The following is a 17,233-nucleotide window of genomic DNA, read 5'->3' as shown; positions in this document are numbered from 1 at the left end:
ACCTTGGCGGACCCTGAGGAACCTGGACCCACGAGACCCAGAAGGCTCCTGCAGATCATCATGCAAACCCACTCTCTCCACCTCTCCCCATTCCTCATTCCCATCCCCCCAATCCTCCCACCCCAAAGCTTTCTCCTAACTCCACCGACCCCATCCAGCGTGCCCTTGGCAATGCCTGCTCCATAGACAACATAGTTCTTTCATCTTCAATCTAGTCTTCTCCCACTCTTTCCATCTACTAGCTCTCAGTGAAACCAGGCTCTCCACAGTGACCCAGCCCCCTGGCCCCCCCCAGTGACCCAGCCCCCTGGCCCCCTCAATGACCCAGCCCCCTGGCCCCCCCTCCCCAGTCTTGGCTGCTCCTTCTCTCATTCTCATTGGCTCACTGGTAATGGGAGAAGAGTTGGAATCCTCTTTACTCCCCATTGCCATTTCCAGGTTCTCCCCCTTCCTCCTTCACTTATTAACTCTCTTCCTTTGAGGTTTAGATGTTTAATCTCTATCGCCCAATAAAAAACATGGTAGCTGGTGTCTACAGAACCCTGGGTCATTCCCCTTCCTTCCTAAATGAGTCTGATACCTGGCTCACAATTTTTCTCTCCTCCCCAACTCAGGCCCTTAAAGTAGGTGATTCCACATAAATAATGCCTTTCCTTTTTTTTTTTATAAACTCTTCTTTTGTTTTATTTTTAAAAAAATTTTTATATTATGGTAATTTTTATTTATTTTTTTGTTTTCAACATTTACTTCCACAAGATTTTGAGTTCCAAATTTTCACCCGATCTTGCCCCTCCCCCCACCCCAAGATGGCATGCATTCTAAATACCCCTGCCCCAATCTGCCCTCCCTTCTATCTCTCCCCCCCTTCTCTTATCCCCTTCCCCTTCAATTTTCCTGTAGGGCAGGATGGACTTCTGTACCCTATTTCCGTATTTCTTATTTCCCAATTGCATGTGAAAACATTTTTTTTAAACATGTGCTTTTAAAATTTTGGGTTCCAAATTTTCTCCCTTTCTCCCTCCCCACCCACCCTCATTGATAAGGCAAGCTACTAAATATAGGCTATACATGTGCAGTTATGTAGAACACTTCCATAGTAGACATGCTGTGAAAAACTAACTCTATTTCCCTTAATCTTATCCTGCTCTCCCTCATTTATTCTATTATTTCTTTTGACCCTGATCCTCCTCAGAAGTATTTGCTTCTGATTACCCCCTTTCCCAATCTGCCCTCCTCTCTATCATTCCCCTACTCCCTTGTCCCCTTCCCCCCCACATTTTCCTGTAGGGTGAGACAGATTTCCACACCCAATTGAGTGTGTATGTTATTCCCTCCTTAAGCCAAATTCTATGAGAATAAGATTCACTCATTACCTCTCACCTTTCCCCATTTCCCCTCCACTGCAAGAGCCTTTTCTTTTTTGGGTTTTTTTTTTTTTGTGAGATAATTTACCCCGTTCTACCTCTCCCTTTCTCCTTCTCCTAGTATAATCTTCTCTCATCCCTTAATTTTATTCTCCAGATATGACCTCTTCATTTTCAACTCACCCTGTGCCCTCTATCTATCTATCTACATCTATATATACGTACATAAAATTTTTTCCCCTCCAACTACCCTAATACTGACAAAGGTCTCATGAGTTACAAATATCATCTTTCCATGCAGAAATGTAAACAGTTCAACCTTAATAAGTCTCTTATGATTTTCTCTTTCCTGTTTATCTCTTCATGTTCCACTTGAGTCTTGTATTTGAAAATCAAATTTTCTATTCAGCTCTGGTCTTTTCATCAAGAATGCTTGAAAGTCCTTTGTGTCACTGAATGACCATTTTTTCCCCCGCAGAAATATACTCAGTTTTGTTGGGTAGGTGATTCTTGGTTGTAATCCTATCTCCTTTGCTCTCTGGAATATTATATTCCATGCCCTGCAGTCCCTTAATGTAGAAGCAGCTAAATCTTGTGTTATCCTGATTGTGTTTCCACAATACTTGAATTGTTTCTTTCTGGCTGCTTGTAGTATTTTCTCCTTGACCTGGGAACTCTGGAATTTGGCTACAATATTCCTAGGAGTTTTCCTTTGGGGATCTCTTTCAGGGGGAGATCGGTGGATTCTTTCAATTTCTATTTTGTCCTCTAGTTCTATAATATCAGGGCAGTTTTCCTGGATAATTTCTTGAAAGATGATGTCTAGGCTCTTTTTCTGATAATGGCTTTCAGATAGTCCAATAATTTTTAAATTGTCTCTCCTGGATCTATTTTCCAGGTCAGTTGTTTTTCTTTCTTTCTTTTTTCTTTTTCTGTTTCTTCTTTCTTTACATTTAAAAAAAAATGAAATTCCACAAGATTTTGAGTTCTAAATTTTTACCCTATCTCACCTCTCCCCCCACCCCAAGTTGGCATGCATTCTAAATACCCCTTCCCCTAGTCTGCCTTCTCTTCTATCTCTCCCCCCTTCTCTTATCCCCTTCCCCTTCAATTTTCCTGTAGGGCAGGATGGATTTCTGTACCCCATTTCCTGTATTTCTTATTTCCCAGTTGCATGTGAAAACTTTTTTTTAAACATGTGTTTTTAAAACTTTGGGTTCCAAATTTTCTCCCTTTCTCCCTCCCCACCCACCCTCATTGATAAGGCAAGCAACTAAATATAGGCTATACATGTGCAGTTATGCAGAACACTTCCATAGTAGACATGCTGTGAAAAAATAACTGTATTTCCCTTAATCCTATCCTGCCCTCCCTCCATTTATTCTATTCTTTCTTTTGACCCTGTCCCTCCTCGGAAGTATTTGCTTCTGATTACCCCCTTTCCCAATCTGTCCTCCTCTCTATCATTCCCCTACTCTCTTGTCCCCTTCCACCCCCCACTTTCCTGTAGGGTAAGACAGATTTCCACACCCAATTGAGTGTGTATGTTATTCCCTCCTTAAGTCAAATCCTATGAGAATAAGATTCACTCATTCCCTCCCACCTTCCCCCATTTCCCCTCCACTGCAAGAGCCTTTTCTTTTTTGGGTTTTTTTTTTGTGAGATAATTTACCCCGTTCTACCTCTCCCTTTCTCTTTCTCCTAGTATAATCCTCTCTCACCCCTTAATTTTATTCTCCAGATATGACCCCTTCATTTTCAACTCACCCTGTGCCCTCTATCTATCTATCTATATCTATATATATATATGTATATAAAAATTTTTCCCCTCCAACTACCCTAATACTGACAAAGGTCTCATGAGTTACAAATATCATCTTTCCATGCAGGAATGTAAACAGTTCAACCTTAATAAGTCTCTTATGATTTTCTCTTTCCTGTTTACCTCTTCATGTTCCACTTGAGTCTTGTATTTGAAAGCCAAATTTTCTATTCAGCTCTGATCTTTTCATCAAGAATGCTTGAACGTCCTCTCTGTCACTGAATGACCATTTTTTCCCCTGCAGGAATATACTCAGTTTTGTTGGGTAGGTGATTCTTGGTTGTAATCCTATCTCCTTTGCTCTCTGGAATATTATATTCCATGCCCTGCGGTCCCTTAATGTAGAAGCAGCTAAATCTTGTGTTATCCTGATTGTGTTTCCACAATACTTGAATTGTTTCTTTCTGGCTGCTTGTAATATTTTCTCCTTGACCTGGGAACTCTGGAATTTGGCTACAATATTCCTAGGAGTTTTCCTTTGGGGATCTCTTTCAGGGGGAGATCGGTGGATTCTTTAAATTTCTATTTTGCCCTCTGGTTCTAAAATATCAGGACAGTTTTCCTGGATAATTTCTTGAAAGATGATGTCTAGGCCCTTTTTTTGATCATGGCTTTCAGACAGTCCAATAATTTTTAAATTGTCTCTCCTGGATCTATTTTCCAGGTCATTTCTTTTTCCAATGAGATATTTCACATTGTTTTCTAATTTTTTATTCTTTTGGATTTGTTTTACAGTGTCTTGATTTCTCATAAAGTCACTAGCTTCCAACTGCTCTATTCTAATTTTTAAGTAACTATTTTCTTCAGTAATCTTTTGGACTTCCTTTTCCATTTGGCCAATTTTGCTTTTTAGGGCATTCTCCTTCTCATTGGCTTTTTGGACCTCTTTTGCCATTTGGGTTAGGCTATTTTTTAAGGTGTTATTTTCTTCAGTATGTTTTGGGTCTCCTTTAGCAAGCTATTGACTTGTTTTTCATGATTTTCTTGCATCACTCTCAGTTTTTCCTCTACTTCTCTTACTTGCTTCTCAAAATCCCTTTTGAGCTTTTCCAAGGCCTGGGACTGATTCATATTTTTCTTGGAGGCTTTGAATGTAGGAGCTCTGGCTTTGTTGTCTTCTTCTGGTTGTATGTTTTGATCTTCTTTGTCACCAAAGTAAGATAATATAGTCTGACTCTTTTTGCACTGCTTACTTATGATCCTGGCCAATTACTTGAGTTTTAAACTCTTTGTTAAGGTAAAAGTCTGCTTCCAATGTGGAGAATGTACTGTCCCAAGCTTTGGGGGTTTGTATAGCTGTTTTCAGAGATACTTCTAGGGACCTGTAAATTTTCATTTCTTCCAAGGTGGTATGATAAGCAGTGAGGTGTTTCCTCTCTACAGACACAACAGGCTCCACCGCACCAGTGCTCTTCCTCGCCCCAGGACCACCCCTCAGAACTGTGACCCAGATCCAAGCACCAGTAAAGCAAGAGATTCCTGCCTCGGCACTGGCAAAGAGATCCCTGCAATGCCCCTCTGATCAGCCACTCAATTCCCCCTCAGTCTGTGGGCTAGAAGCTCAGGAAACAGCCGTGGCCCGGAGGGTGGCTGAGACCTAGCTCCTTCTCTCACCGCAGTCACAGACTTTTCCCACTGACCTTCTAAGTTATCTTTGGTGTTCGTGGGTTGAGAAGTCTGGAAATCACCACAGCTGCCCGCAATTCAGCCCTCTGAGGCCTGCTCCAGGGTTGCTGTGGCCTGTGCGCGCATGCCAAACTGCACTCCTCTCCCAGCCCAACACAATATACCTTTCCAATCAACCATCCAGGCTAACTTTGGCTGGAAATTTGTTTCACTCTGTTTTTTTGTGGGTTCTGCTGCTTTAGAATTTGTTTAAAACCATTTTTTACAGGTATTTGGAAGGGTTTGGGGGGAGAGCTCAAACAAGTCACTGCTTTCCCTCCGCCATTTTGGCTTCACCCCAATAATGCCTCTCTTTCAAACTAACCATTCATTCCTCCACCTCCAACCTACTCCAGCTATACACAAAGATGGTCATACCCTTGATGTTGCCATCACCCACAAATGGGCTACTTCTGTGGTCCAGAATTCTGAAATCCCCTTATCTGACCATAATCTACGGGTTGTTCACCTCTCTCTCAGTCTTCCCTTACACAACCCTATTCTTCATCCACACCGTAACCTCAAATCCCTTGACCCTTCAACTCACCCCCAGGTTGTCGTCCTCTCCTCTTCTCCCCACCCTGACCCCTTGGTGAACCAGTAAAACAGTACATTTGCACTCTTCTCTTGAACCCCAACCCCTTTATGATGTCTCCGATTACACCCAGCTGAGTCTCAGCCTTAGATCACTTCAACCATTTGTCACTTTTGCTCTTACACCCTTGCTGCTAAATAAAGATAGAGAAAATTATGCAACCATTCTGACTGGGTCTTCTACAAATTTATGTTACACAGCCTCACCTGAGCCCTCACTGCTGCGAGGCAATTCTACTCTACCTCCCTTATGAATCCCCTGTCCCCCTCTGCACAGCAGCTCTTTGAAACCTTCTCATCTCTCCTCAAATCTCCCATGGCTCCCCTTCCTCCTACTCTCCATTGAGACCATGCCTCCCATTTTACAGAAAAAACAGGCCATTCACCTTGAGCTCCTTCTCCTCACCTCCCGTCACTCAGGGCTTTCTGTCTCTTCCTTCCTTTCCCCATCTCACATGATGAGGTGGCCTGACTCCAGACCAAGGCTGACCCCTCAAAAAGTCCTCATTTGATTACTCCGTCCCCAGTAATTATGGTCCTGTAGCTTTTTGCCCTTGGTGGTGAAACTCCTCAAAAAGGCTTCAAAGGCTACTAAATGTGCCTCCACTTTCTCTCCTCCCACTCTTTTTAACCCCTATAATCCAGCTTCTGACCTTATCATTCCCCTGAAAGTGCTCTCTCCAAAGTGACTAATGATAACTCAGTGGCCAAAACCAATGGCTCTCACCTAGTCCTCATCCTTCCTGACCTCTCTGTAGCTTCTAGCAACCCCAGCATTGGTTGATCCCCCTTCATAGATATTCTCTCCTCTCTAGGTTTTCTGGACACTGCCCTCTCCTGGTTCTCCTCCTCTCAAGTATGTGACCACACCTTCTCTGATTCCTTGGCCTTGCTCATGCCCTCTCAGGTGTTCCTCAGGGCTCTGTCCTGCATCCTCTTCTCTTTTCCCTCCATACCTCTTCACTTGGGGGTTTTATCGGCTCACATGGATTTAATTATCATCTCTATGCTAATGGTTCTCAAATTGACCTTTCCTGCACCAATCTCCTTGTTGATCTCCATCTGCCTTTCTGACATCCTGAACTGGATGACCAGTTTTCTAGTTCAGTTGTTTTTCAGGCATGTCCAACTCTTTATGACCCCATTTGGGGTTTTCTTTTCAAAGATACTGGAGTGGTATGCCATTGCCTTCTCCAGATCATTTTATAAGATGGCCATGGTCATCTTAAATTCAAAATGTCCCAAACAGAAATCATCATCTTTCCATTTAAACTCTCACTCCTACCTTTTCTATCACTGTAAAGGGCAACACTATCCTTTTAGTCCCCAGGCTCACAACCTAGGAGCCAGCCTGAATTCCTCAGTATCTCTCATGTCCCAAAGTCTGTTGACTTCATCTTTGTAATATCTCCCAAATATGCCTCCTTTTCTCCTCCGATATTGCCCCAACACTGGTGTGGGCCCTCCTCACCTTAGGCTACTTCAATGGCTGCTGGGGGGGGGGTCTGCCTTCCTCAAGACCCACCCCTCTCCAATCCATCCCCCATATTCCTAAAGCATAGGTCTGATCACATCACCCCCCTAGTCAATAACCTCCAGGGGCTCCCCATTGCCTCTAGGATCCAATACAAAATCCTCTGCTTGTCCTTCAAAGCCCTTCATGACCTTCCCCTCTTCTTACAACTCACTCCCCCACACCTATTCTTCAACCCAGTGAACATCGCCTCCTGGCTGATCTACAAATAAGACCATCTCTCTCCTCCTGGCATTTTCTTTGGCTGTTCCCCAGGACTGGAATATTCTTCCTCCTCTCCTCAGACCACTGACCTTCCCAGCTTCCTTCAAGTCTCAAATAAAACCCACCTTGTACAGGAAGCCCACCCCCTCTTAATTCCAGGGCTTTTCCTCTTTTAATGATTTCCTATTTGACCTACACAGAGTTTGATTTGTATATGTTTTATTTGCATGTTGGCTCCCCGTTAGACTGTAAACGCTTTGAGAGCAGAGACTGTCTTTTACCTCTTTCTGTACACCTGCTGCTTAGCACAGTTCCTGGTATACAGTAGGCACTTAACAAATGTATGTTTGTTTGATTGATTGATTGCCAATTAAAATTATCCTGGGCTGGGACTACAGAGATCCCAGTTCAAGTCCCCAGTCTAACGTTCCCTTGCAGGGTGACCTTGCACCTACCACTTCCCAACTTTTGGGCCAGTTTCTTCCACTTAACAATGAAAGGTTTGCAGTAGATGACCTCCAATGGTCCTGCCAGGACCAGAAAAGTAACTCCAACCTATGGAACTCTCTACAGGGGCATCTTGGGGAGTCCCCCTGACCAAGAAGAGCCCAGGGAAGGTGAAGATACACCCTGCCGCTATGCCTAAAGGGCAACAAGAACTCCTGATTTCAGAAGCCCCTCAGCTGAGCCAATGAAGGGGTCCTACAGGTCTGTGCTCCACACTCAAGAGCCCTGATTCCCCAGGGCAGACCCCAGTTCCCAAGGGGAGGCGTCCTTACCCAGGGAGACCAGGTTCCTGTAGTTCTCCAGCATCACATCTCTGTAGAGCTTCCTCTGAGCAGCACTCAAGCATCCCCACTCCTCCCAGGTGAAGTCCAAGGCCACATCCCTGAAGGTGACTGCTTCCTGAAACATCAAACACACTCATGCTAGCCCACGTGCCATATTCTTATACAGCCCTGGTGGGCGGAGAAGGAAATGTTGGCAGTGGGGAAGGGCCTATAACAGACACAAAGTGGATGTAGATGATTTCGAGGTCACATGAGTACTAAGATGGTGGGCTAGATATCTTCTCCAGCTCCTACAACCTCTCAAATGTCCCCCAAAACAAATTATGCACCAAAAATAAAGCTACTTAAGCTGTTTCCATGGTCGAGGACAACAAGAATCTAAAACAATGTAAAAAACAAAAACCCCCAAACCTAGGAACTGATGATCAATGCCCCTAGGCTCACTCAGGACTCCTGCCATACCTCCCACAATACAGGCAATGAAGCTGGACTAGCAGACCCAAGGACATGACACAGGCTTATATCAAATCCTACCCCTGCATCCCTGTTCCCCCTCCCTTTTTCCAGTACTATGAAGACCCTAGCTGCAGGCTGTGTAAGTTATCTTGAGCTTCAACAGCCAGTTTAGTTATAGCCCTTCAGTAGCAAAAGCCTGCCAGGGGCTGCAACCAAGAAGCACCAGTGCTGCAAAGCTCTGAACTGTCCATGCAGGGAAAGCAAGCTCTGAACTTTCACTGCTAGGCTGGAGAACTAAGAAACAGAGAATGGGAAAAGTCACCAGGACAGGAGACCATGAATAGGCAGGTCTGTGTATCATTCCACCAAGCCTGAGGGAAAGAGCCCAGCATCCAGCTGGAGCCAATTCTGACCATCCCAAAATCCATTTGGGCAGAGTGGAAGGAGGCTGAGATGCTTAGACATCTAGCCCCCAAGGAAACCACAAGCAGAGTAGAGAGAGTCAGAAGTGAAAAATAAAGAAATTAAAGAGGTGGTGTGGGGAGGGAAGGCAGAGAGTACCAAAGATTTCAGGAAGAAGAAATCTCAAAGACCCTGAACATAAACAGATAACTCAATAGGAAAAACAGTAAAAACAGAAGGAAATCTGGCCTCCAGATCTAGTAAATGAGTTCAGGTATCATGAATAAATACCGCAGAATAAAGAGACAGTGGAATTTGTGGAATTTTAGGACACAGAGCCACAGCATCCTGATCCTGAGTGTTTAAAACAAAAAATAAGAACTATGAGGGCAGAATTTCTGGCCTGCACAACAAAACTAGGAGAAGGATAGAAAACCTTGAATCTGCCATGGCAAGCCTCTCCAAAGAAACTAAAGAGAGAACAATAGATTAGGAATTCAAATGCACAGACGTGAAAGACAATCCAGAAGTAGAGGAGAAAAAAACAAGAATACTAAAAGAAAAAATGCTCACTATGCAAGCAAAACATTGATAGTATGTATGAAGGCAAGCTAAAGATCCTAAGAAGCTTCCCAGAAGAACATGACAGGACAAAAAAACTTAACATCATAATGAAAGAAATAATAGAACAGAACCATCCAGCCCTTCTAAACATAGAAAATGAAATTCCAATGGAAAGACTTCACATATTGCCTCCAGGAAAAAAAAAAACAACCCAAGGCTGCAAACTCCAAGACACACAGTGGTTACATTTAATAACTCAATTCAGAATCAACAAGTTCTGAAAGCCTTCAGGAGAAAGACCTTCAAATACAAAGCAAATTTGAATAACACAAGAATATTTCTCATCCACTAGAAAATGGAAGAGAGAATGAAAGTATATGATCCAAAGAGCATTAAAGCTCAGGATGCAGCCCCGGGTGACCTATCCTCCAAATGTGACAAAAGATGGATGTTAAGTGAGAAAGAAAAGTTTGAAACATTTTTAGAAAGAAAACCAGAACTGAAGAGGTTATTTGCTTCTGAACACCCCAAACAACAGAAATGCAGGAAGAATGAATAAATGCATCAGGCAAAAAAAAAAAAAAAACCAACAGCAACAGAGGACAAGAGAGAGACCAGGAAGAGACTTCTTTCTAAATGCACACAAGCAGACAGGGTGGAGGTAGAAATCTGGGACAGGAATCAGTGAAGAGGTGGACAGAACCTGGCAACACCCTCCAAAGGTGAACTGATGCTTCTTTTGTGGGACTATTTTTACAACATGGGACAGTACATGAAGATGAAGAAAAGAACAGGGGAATAAAAAGGAGGGATTGATGAACTGGGGTCAAATCAAGTGCTAGCAAAGAGGAGAAGAGCCTGCGGGGGAGTGGATGAGGAGGAAAGCAAAGATGGGAAAGGAGGCCTCACACTGGAGGTGGAATGGGGTTTCCTGATGAATTCTTTTTGCTGGGTGAGGCCTGGAGGATTTGGTGCCTGAAAAGTCCACTTGCTCTGGTAAGTGGGAGCTGGAACTCCAGGGGGCAAATGTCTCCTTGAGGAGAGGGAGGAGAAGGCTTCACTCAGGGAGATCTCCAAGCAAACATAGGGGAAAAAGAAGATGGACAAGGGAGGGGATGGGGGGGAGGGCAAGGTTACCTGACTACAGGAGAGTGCCCTCTTTGATACCTGCAGTAAGTGATGTTGTTCTGACAGTGAGGCACAGTAGAAAAGGGGATCCCTGGGGGAAACTCTTCCAGGCAGCGGCAGAAAGTGCCCACAAGACATAACCTAGAATAGACACCCTGGAAACTTCGATGAGATGACTACAGAGAGAAGAGAGAGACCAGAAGATTATAGGGGCCATGCGGATAATGAAGGGAATGAAAGAAATTCTTTTTTGAAAGGGGTACAAAAGGAAAAATTAAAAGAACTAATGAACAAGACAAGCTGAAGGGGCAGGAGGAAGGCGGAATCTGACTGAGAGAAAAAAGAAAAGGTAGAAATAGATAATCATATAAAAGTAGGATAGAGGAACTAAAAAAAAAAACCCTAAAGGGAAAGGAGGAACAAATAAGAAAGGGGTCAGGGGTAAAGGGAAAAGAGCCAGGGGGGCAGGGTCACCTTAAAAAAAAAAGACAAAAGTAAAGTAACTGAAAAAACAAAATATTTTATTTACAGAAGACTGGGGGGAAAAATCAAAACTTAAAAAAAAACCCAGTCTTGAAGATAGATGAAAGAAAATGGGAACCTAACTCAATTTTAAGTAATCCAATAAAACAAAAAAGAATGACAGGTTGGATAAGAAAACCAAACCCACAATCTGTTGCTTAAAAGAAACACATTTAAAAAACAAAGACATATGCAAAATAAAACTCGAGGAGATGGAAAAAAAATTTACTATGAATCAGGTAAATCCAAAAAGACAGGCAATGCTATCATGCTAGGGGCCAAAGCAAAAACAAACATTCCAAAAATAAAAAGGGACAAACAAAGAAACGATGCCATGCTGAAAGGAACCACAGACAATAAACCAATATTGCTAACAAAATCATATGCTCCAAATGCCTTAATATCCGAATTCATGAAAGAAACATTATCAGAGCTTCAGTAAGACACAGACAGTAATGCAATAGTGACAGAAGACTTCAATATCCCTCTATCAGTCTGGGATAAGTCTAATTGGGGAAAATATGGAAGTGAGCAAAATTCTGTAGAAACTGGAATTAAAAGACTTTTGGTGTCTTCTAAATGGGACAGCAAGAGAAGGTACATATTTCTCTTAACCATATGGGCTTTTTACAAAATATGACCATGTACTAAAGCACAAAGATATTGCAAACACATGTAAAAAGGCAAAAACAGTCAATACATCCTTTAGACCATAATGTAATAAGAATATAAATTGATTTTGGGATCATAAACAAAACATACAGACCCAAATGGAGAATTAACAATGAAATCTTAAATAATGAGCAGACTAAAGAACAAATCATAGGGTGTGATGGAACATTATTGTGCTATAAGAAATGATGAGCAGGTTTGTAGAAAAACCTGGCAAGACTTAAATGAACTGATGCATTGAGAAGTGAGTAGAACCAGGAGAACATTGTACACATTAACACAAACACTGTAATGACGATCAAATGTGAAAGATTCAGTTGCTCTGATCAATACAATGATGCAATACAATTGCAAAGGACTCATAATGAAAAATGCTATCCTCCTCTAGAGAAATAACTGATGAACTCTGAGAGCAGATTGAAGGATATTGTTTTATACTTTATTTTTCTTGCCTTTAAAAATTTTTTTTTGCAACATGGGTAAATGAGAAATATGTTTTTCATAGCATCACATGTATAACTGGTATCATATTGCCTGTCTTCTCAATGGGTATGGAGGGAAGGAGAGACTCTGAAATTGAAAAAATTTTGAAGTGAATTTTCAAAATAAATAAATGAAAAAAATTTTTTAAAAGAAAAAACTACAGAAATAATGAATAACTATGTAAAAGAAAATGCTAAAGATGAAGCAACATATCAAAGTTTCTAAAATGCAGCTAAAGTTGTCCTCAAGGGAAAACTCCTATCCTTACATTCATACGTTAACAAAAGAGAAAAAGAAAAAAACTAATGAACTGAATGTGCACTTTAAAATATTAGAAAATTAACAAATAAGCCTAAAATAAGCACAAAAGAAGAGATATTAAAAATGAGAGCAAACGCATTTGAAACAACCCCCTTCACAAATGATCAAACTAAAACTAAAAGCTGGTTTCTTGAAAAGACTAATAATTGATAAACCCTTGGCTAATTTGATTAAAAAGAAGTGGGCAGAAATAAAATCAATAAAATTGCAAATGAGCAAGGTGAAATCACAGGAGACAAAAGGAAATTTTTAAAAACTGAACATATTATGCATAGTTATGCTGACAAAGGGCAGCTAGGTGGTAGGGTGGAGAGAGGGCTGGGCTCTGGAGTCAGGAAGACTCATCTTCCTGAGTTCAAATCTGGCCTCAGAGTCTTATTAGCTGTGTGACTCTGGCCAAGTCACTTAATTCTGTTTGTCTCCATTTCCTCATCTGTAAAATGAGCTAGAGAAAGAAATAGCAAACCACACCAGTATCTTAGCCTAGAAAATCCCAAATGGGTTCACAAAAAGTCAGATACAGTTGAAAACAACTGAACAGTAACAAAGATGTTAACAAAACTGAAGCCCAAAAGAAATATAGAAATACCTTCAAAAATACAAAATACTCACACTATCGGAAGACCAGCTAGAGATCTTAAATAACCCAATCTCAGAAAAGTTAACAGATCTAGCTGTAAAGGAACTACCAAAAAACCCTGGATCTGATGGATTCCTGGAGAATTTTATCAGACTTTTAAGGAATACTTAGTACCCATACTTTACAAATTATTTTCAAAATCTGAGAAAGAAAGAACCCTACCAGAATCTTTTTTTTTTTTTGGAGACAAATATAGCACTAATACTTAAACCAGGGAAAGGTAAAAACAAGGAAAGAAAACCATAGGCCAATATTGTTTATGAATATTAACTCAAAAATTTTCAACAGAATCCTATCAAACGGATTACAGCAATTTATCCATGAAATCATTTGTTATGCTCAAGCTGGATTTGTGCCAGACATGCAATTTGTATCAGGGATGCAAGGACAGTTCAACATGATGAGAACAATGAGCATAAGGAATCATATTAAAACCCCAAATATGTCCAACCACATGACCATCTGGACAGATGCAAAAAACAGTCCTTGATAAAGTACAACACTTTCTGGGGCAGCGAGGTGGCGCAGTGGATAGAGCACTGGCCCTGCAGTCAGGAGGACCTGAGTTCAAATCCAGCCTCAGACACATAGCACTCACTAGCTGTGTGACTCTGGGCAAGTCACTTAACCCCAATTGCCTCACCAAAAAAAAAAAAAAGAACTGAGGGACAACCTAAATTGCTGGAGGATTATTCAGTGCTCTCATCTAGGCCATGCCAATATAATAAAAAGGACAATACTACCACAATTTATACTTTTAATGCTATATTAATCAGTTACCAAGAGGATACATTATAGAGCCTGATAAAATAATAAAATTCACTTGGAAAAACAAATCTAGAATACGAAGGGAAATGATAAAAGGAAGCAAGGACAAAGGGGGGACAGAGCTTCCAGCCCTCCAGCTATGTTACAATAAAGCAGCAGCACCAGCACTATCCGGTACTAGTTAAAAAGTCATTAAAGTAGTGGAATAGCCTAGACAAGGGAGATTCAGAAGCAGTATCACTCTATAACCCACTGTTTGATAAAATGGAAAACACAACTTAGCTAGAAAAAAGACTCCCTGTTTGATAGAAAAGACTGAGAAAGCAGCCTGGCAGAAATGAGGCTTAGACAAGCACCGTACACCACACTCCACAATGCATTCTAAATGGACACAGGACCTTAATGTTAAAGATCTTACTACAGAAAAGCACGGAAGTACCACACGGACTGACAGAGGGAAGTCAGCGGAGCCAAGAAGACAATCTACACAGTAACTACAACAATGTAAGTGAAAAGAACGATGACAGAGAAAAAATCAAAACTGACCACAACAAAATTTTAAAGATCAAGTGTGACTGGAATGAAGAGAGATGGGAAGAAAGCCTCAAGTTACCATTTCATGGAGGGCGGGGGTCCACAGGGATTACACACAACACATTTTTTCAAACTTTCTCAACTAATTGATCGACTATATAGAATTTTTTTTCTCTCTGAAAACCCCCATTATTTGTCATATAGGATGGCTCTTGGGGAGGGAAATATAAGATATTATAATGATGTATGGTACAGAAAATATCAGCAAAGAATTATTTTTAAAAGAAAAAGAAAGAAATTGTGTGTGAAAGTGTTCTGGAAACAGGGGAAAGAAATGGTGACCTGGCTAATGGAGAGGGGCCTGCCCAGTACTGGGAGGACAGGAGAGCTGGGACCACAGGAACAGGCATTTATACTTAGAGGTCATCCATTCCAATTTCCCTAATGGTGCAGATGAGAAAACTGCGGCCCACGGATGGTATCTGGCTTGTCACAGGTCACGCAGGAAATAAACAGCACAGCCTGGATTGTGACGCAGCTCCTCAGAGCCCACATTCAGCCCGAGACAGCAGAGCTACTGACCTCCTGGTGGACTCTGGGTAAATGACACTCCCTGCCTGGCTTCAGTTTCCAGACTAAACTGAGAGAGCTGGAGCTGATGACCTCCAGGTACCTTCCCTCACAGCCAGGGGTCAAGTCCAGCTACTCGGCAGCTAGTTTTCACTGACTGCCAGGAGCCTCAGGATGGCAGCCTGGCCATGGCAATGAGGGTGTCCTGGGGGAGAGGAGACCCCAACTCACCTCTCCTAGGGCCAACAGACCCCTGGTGGATGCTCCATCCTCCTCTGGGCTGCCCCCTTGGATGCAATCAAGAGACATCAGGCCTGTGGGAAAAAAGAGTAAATAAGCTGGGGGCTGGCTTTTCAATTTCTGAACCAATTAGACAAGACACCACCTAAGAGCAGCTAGAAGTACTCCATCACCCAGGGAGCACCCACATGTGCATGGGTGCATACATACTTATATACATACTCTCTCTCTCTCTCTCTCAGAAGAGACAGTCCTGAAATCTAAGGTCAGACAGCTCTGAAAAGAGATTGGAGGTGAAGTTACAGATTGGGGAATCATCTGCAGAGAAGTGATAACTCAGACATGGAGGGGAGGGAGATCCCCACAGGGAAAAGTGCAGAGCAGGAATTCTTAACATTTTTTGTGTCTTAGACCCCATGGGCAGCCAGTCTGGTGAAGCCTAGGAACACCTTCTTAGAAGCACAGTTTTAAGGTTGGAAATAAAATACATAGAATTGCAAGGCAAACCAATTACAATGAAAGGCAGTTACCAAAATACTAATTTTAAGAAGTCCATGGACTCTAGGCTTAGAACCCCTGGTATAGAGAGAAAGTCCCAGGCTGAGTCTTAGAGGCCTCCTCCTTTGAGGGCTGGGAGATAGAGAACGCAATAAAGAAGAGGGAAAAGGAGGGAGCTGGTGATGGGAGAGGCAGAACCTTGAAAACCAGGGTGGTGAAATGAGGCCAAGAACTGGGTATGTCCCTGGGCCTCACTGATGAGAATTGTCTTGACTTTATACACTCTTGTGAATTTTCTTTGATTTATTCCATTTTTTCAAAAGAGGAATAAGTTAAAGGATATCTTCTAGCTGCTTGACATACATGGTGAGAGTGAGGGCTGGCAGGGAGATGAGAGGAGGGAAGAGCTGGGTGTTAGTGATATTCCATCAGCCCCATAGGCAAAAATGAGTGGAATTCTGAGGTTCCCAGGGGAAAACCTGGCTGGGATGACTAGTCAACATTATGCTCTCTCCACCCCTCCCCACACATATAGACTCAGGAGATCTTCAGTCTTGCTTTATCCACTGGCTCCTTCCCTGTTGCTACAAACATGCCTCAGTCTCCCTCATCCTTAGACAATTATGAATTGTTCCTACCAACCTCTCATCAGATTGCCCTGTATCTCTCTTCCTTTTTGCAGTTCAATTTCTAGAAGGGGCAATCTGCCCTTCTTGCCTGCATTTCCTCCCATTTATTTTGAGATCCTTGGCAAACCCAGTTTCTGACCACAGCACTCATCTCTATGTGAACTCAAGCTCTATCCAGACTACTAACTCCAGTGACCTCTTCTCACTTCTCTGGGGGACAAGGGGAAGGGAATAAGCATTGATTAAGCACCTATTATGTGCCAGGGACTGTGCCGCATGCTCTACAAATAAGATCTCATTTGCTCTTCACAACAACCCTGGGAAGAAGGTGCTCTTTTCACCCCCATATTACAGCTGAGGAAACCAAGGCAAGCTCAGGTGAAGTGACTTGCCCAGAGTCACACAGTTCATAAGTATCTGAGTCCAGATCTGAACTCAGGTCTTCCTGACTCCAGTTCCAAGGCTCTATCCACTGCACCACCCTGCTGCTTCTCCACAGGTTCTAGCAATGACAAACCCTCCCTCCTCTGAGATACTGGGTCATCTTTTGGTTTCAGGGACGACACTGTCTGGCTTTCCTGGTACCAATGAGATTGCTCCTAATGGAGGAACCGCTTCACAAGCATCTATCAAGTACCTACTGTGTGAGGTTCGAGGCCACAAAGACAAAAATGAGATCAGTCCCCTGTCCTCGGGGGGCCTTCCATTCCATTGAGGGAAACAAGATACCCACTCACAAGCAGATGGAACACAGACACAAAGGGAATACCCAGTAAGGTGGGTAGGGGTGGGAAGGGCAGTCCAGAGTCTGCCAGGGAAATGCCAGCAGACG

At 42.5% G+C, this 17,233-nt stretch overlaps 1 protein-coding gene across 1 annotated transcript in view; it reads right to left on the bottom strand.

Annotated features, from left to right (window-relative positions):
- Positions 1 to 17,233, bottom strand: part of LOC114042165 (zinc finger protein 436-like) — a 22,524-nt gene that overhangs the window by 4,643 nt on the left and 648 nt on the right. The window contains exons 2-4 of the mRNA XM_027860833.1: positions 15,266 to 15,348; positions 7,963 to 8,089; positions 7,755 to 7,825 (exon numbers count right to left, since the gene is read on the bottom strand). Coding sequence (XP_027716634.1) covers positions 7,755 to 7,825; positions 7,963 to 8,089; positions 15,266 to 15,343 — 276 coding nt within the window. The 5' untranslated portion in view covers positions 15,344 to 15,348. The remainder of the gene's footprint in view (positions 1 to 7,754; positions 7,826 to 7,962; positions 8,090 to 15,265; positions 15,349 to 17,233) is intronic.

This window comes from Vombatus ursinus, unplaced genomic scaffold (genome assembly GCF_900497805.2).
Source record: "Vombatus ursinus unplaced genomic scaffold, bare-nosed wombat genome assembly UNPS02014270.1, whole genome shotgun sequence".
Classification (NCBI taxonomy): Eukaryota; Metazoa; Chordata; class Mammalia; order Diprotodontia; family Vombatidae; genus Vombatus; species Vombatus ursinus.
The sequence above is the reverse complement of the archived record's forward strand: the minus strand, read 5'-3'. Positions and strand labels throughout refer to the sequence as shown.